The sequence below is a fragment of the Nicotiana tomentosiformis genome, chromosome 8 (genome assembly GCF_000390325.3).
Source record: "Nicotiana tomentosiformis chromosome 8, ASM39032v3, whole genome shotgun sequence".
Taxonomy (NCBI): domain Eukaryota; kingdom Viridiplantae; phylum Streptophyta; class Magnoliopsida; order Solanales; family Solanaceae; genus Nicotiana; species Nicotiana tomentosiformis.
This window is the reverse complement of record NC_090819.1, coordinates 70,013,365-70,014,801: the sequence shown is the minus strand read 5'-3', so window position 1 is coordinate 70,014,801 and position 1,437 is coordinate 70,013,365. Positions and strand designations below refer to the sequence as shown.

Sequence of the window (1,437 nt, the reverse complement as noted above, 5' to 3'; positions counted from 1 at the left end):
AAATACTTGTGTTCTTTACTTTCCACATTTATTATTCCGCAACAGTAGTATAATGAACACATGGAAGAACCACGTCCTTCTATAATCTGTGCATGCGAAAAATTATACACCACATAAATCATCTCCCCCCCCCCCCCCCCGTGTGGTATTGAAGGGTATTAGAGCAGGTTATCCTTGAAGGGTCTTACACCTTAAGAGAAGATTAGCATGAGTGCACCACCTGAAAACTAGGAATGGCATCCACTGCTAGGCCACCATTCTTTAATGGCCAGCACTACTCTTGGTGGAAAAAATAAGATGAGATATCACATTATAGGAGAGGACTATGAGCTATGGGACATTTCACCGATGGTCCACTTGCTACCTTTAAGAAAAATGCTGAAGGAGTAGATGTGCCAAAGAGCGGATTGCACTATTGAGGACTTGAAAAGGTGGGAGAAGAATGCTAAAGCTAAGAAATGGCTTGTTTGTGGACTTGGTCCAAATGAGTACATCATAATCCAAAGTTGTGCCACTGCTAAGCAAATTTGGGACACACTGCAAGTGGCTCACGAAGGAACACCTCAGGTGAAAAGATCCATAAGAACTCGAATGTATTCTCAGTATAAGAACTTTGCTATGAAGGAAGGAGAAACCATTCAAGAAATGTACACAAGGTTCACTACACTGACAAATGCGCTAAAATCTCTTGGAACGATTATTCTTAAAGAAGATAGAGTCGAGAAGATACTGACTAGGGTTTTGCCTATCACTTGGGAGAGCAAAATCATTGCCATTCAGGAATCGAAGAATATTTCCACTCTCCCACTAGATGAATTAATTAGAAATCTCACTGCCTATGAACTTAGGTGACAAACCATGAAGATGGATGTAGCTAAGAACAAAAGGAGCTTGGCACTCAGAATCACTGAAGGTTCTGATCCGGAAGATGATGAAATGGCTATGATCACCAAGGACTTCAAGAAGTACCTGAGGGGAGGAAAGGGTTCTTCAAGAAGTGGAAGCTATAGCAAGTCAAAAGCTTCTGAGAAGAAAACCAATGATGGTTGCTACAAGTATGGAAAGGCTGATCACCACATCAAGAACTGTCCTTTGTGGGAAATTGAATGGAAGAAGGAAAGAGTTGAATGAAGGAACAGGAAGAAGGAACAAGTTTAACCCAAGAAAAGCAACAACAAAGGATCAACCAAGGCAATGGTCTCTTCTTGGGGAGAAAGCTCAGATGATGAGAATGAACGAGCACTTATGGCCATTGGAGTATCTGATGAAGAAACTGAGGTAAGTCTCTTTTATCTCAAAGACAAGATTAAATTTTTGTCGAAAGAAAGGTTAGCGGAGTTACTACTTGAGCTAATTGATGAATCTGAGGATGTAAATAACAAAAAGGAATAACTGTCTAAAGAATGTGTGATTTTGAAGGCTAAATGCAAACACCGG

The 1,437-nt window shown here is 40.6% G+C and overlaps 1 protein-coding gene across 1 annotated transcript; it reads left to right on the top strand.

Annotated features, from left to right (window-relative positions):
- Positions 1–390: 390 nt before the first annotated feature.
- LOC138897647 (uncharacterized) lies at positions 391–852 on the top strand. Its single transcript, XM_070183645.1, has one exon. The coding sequence runs from the start codon at positions 391–393 to the stop codon at positions 850–852; it is 462 nt and encodes a 153-aa protein (XP_070039746.1).
- Positions 853–1,437: the final 585 nt, after the last annotated feature.

Coding starts and splice junctions, on each gene's coding strand:
- LOC138897647 (XM_070183645.1), top strand. CDS start 391: ATGTGCCAAAGAGCGGATTGCACTATTGAGGACTTGAAAAGGTGGGAG.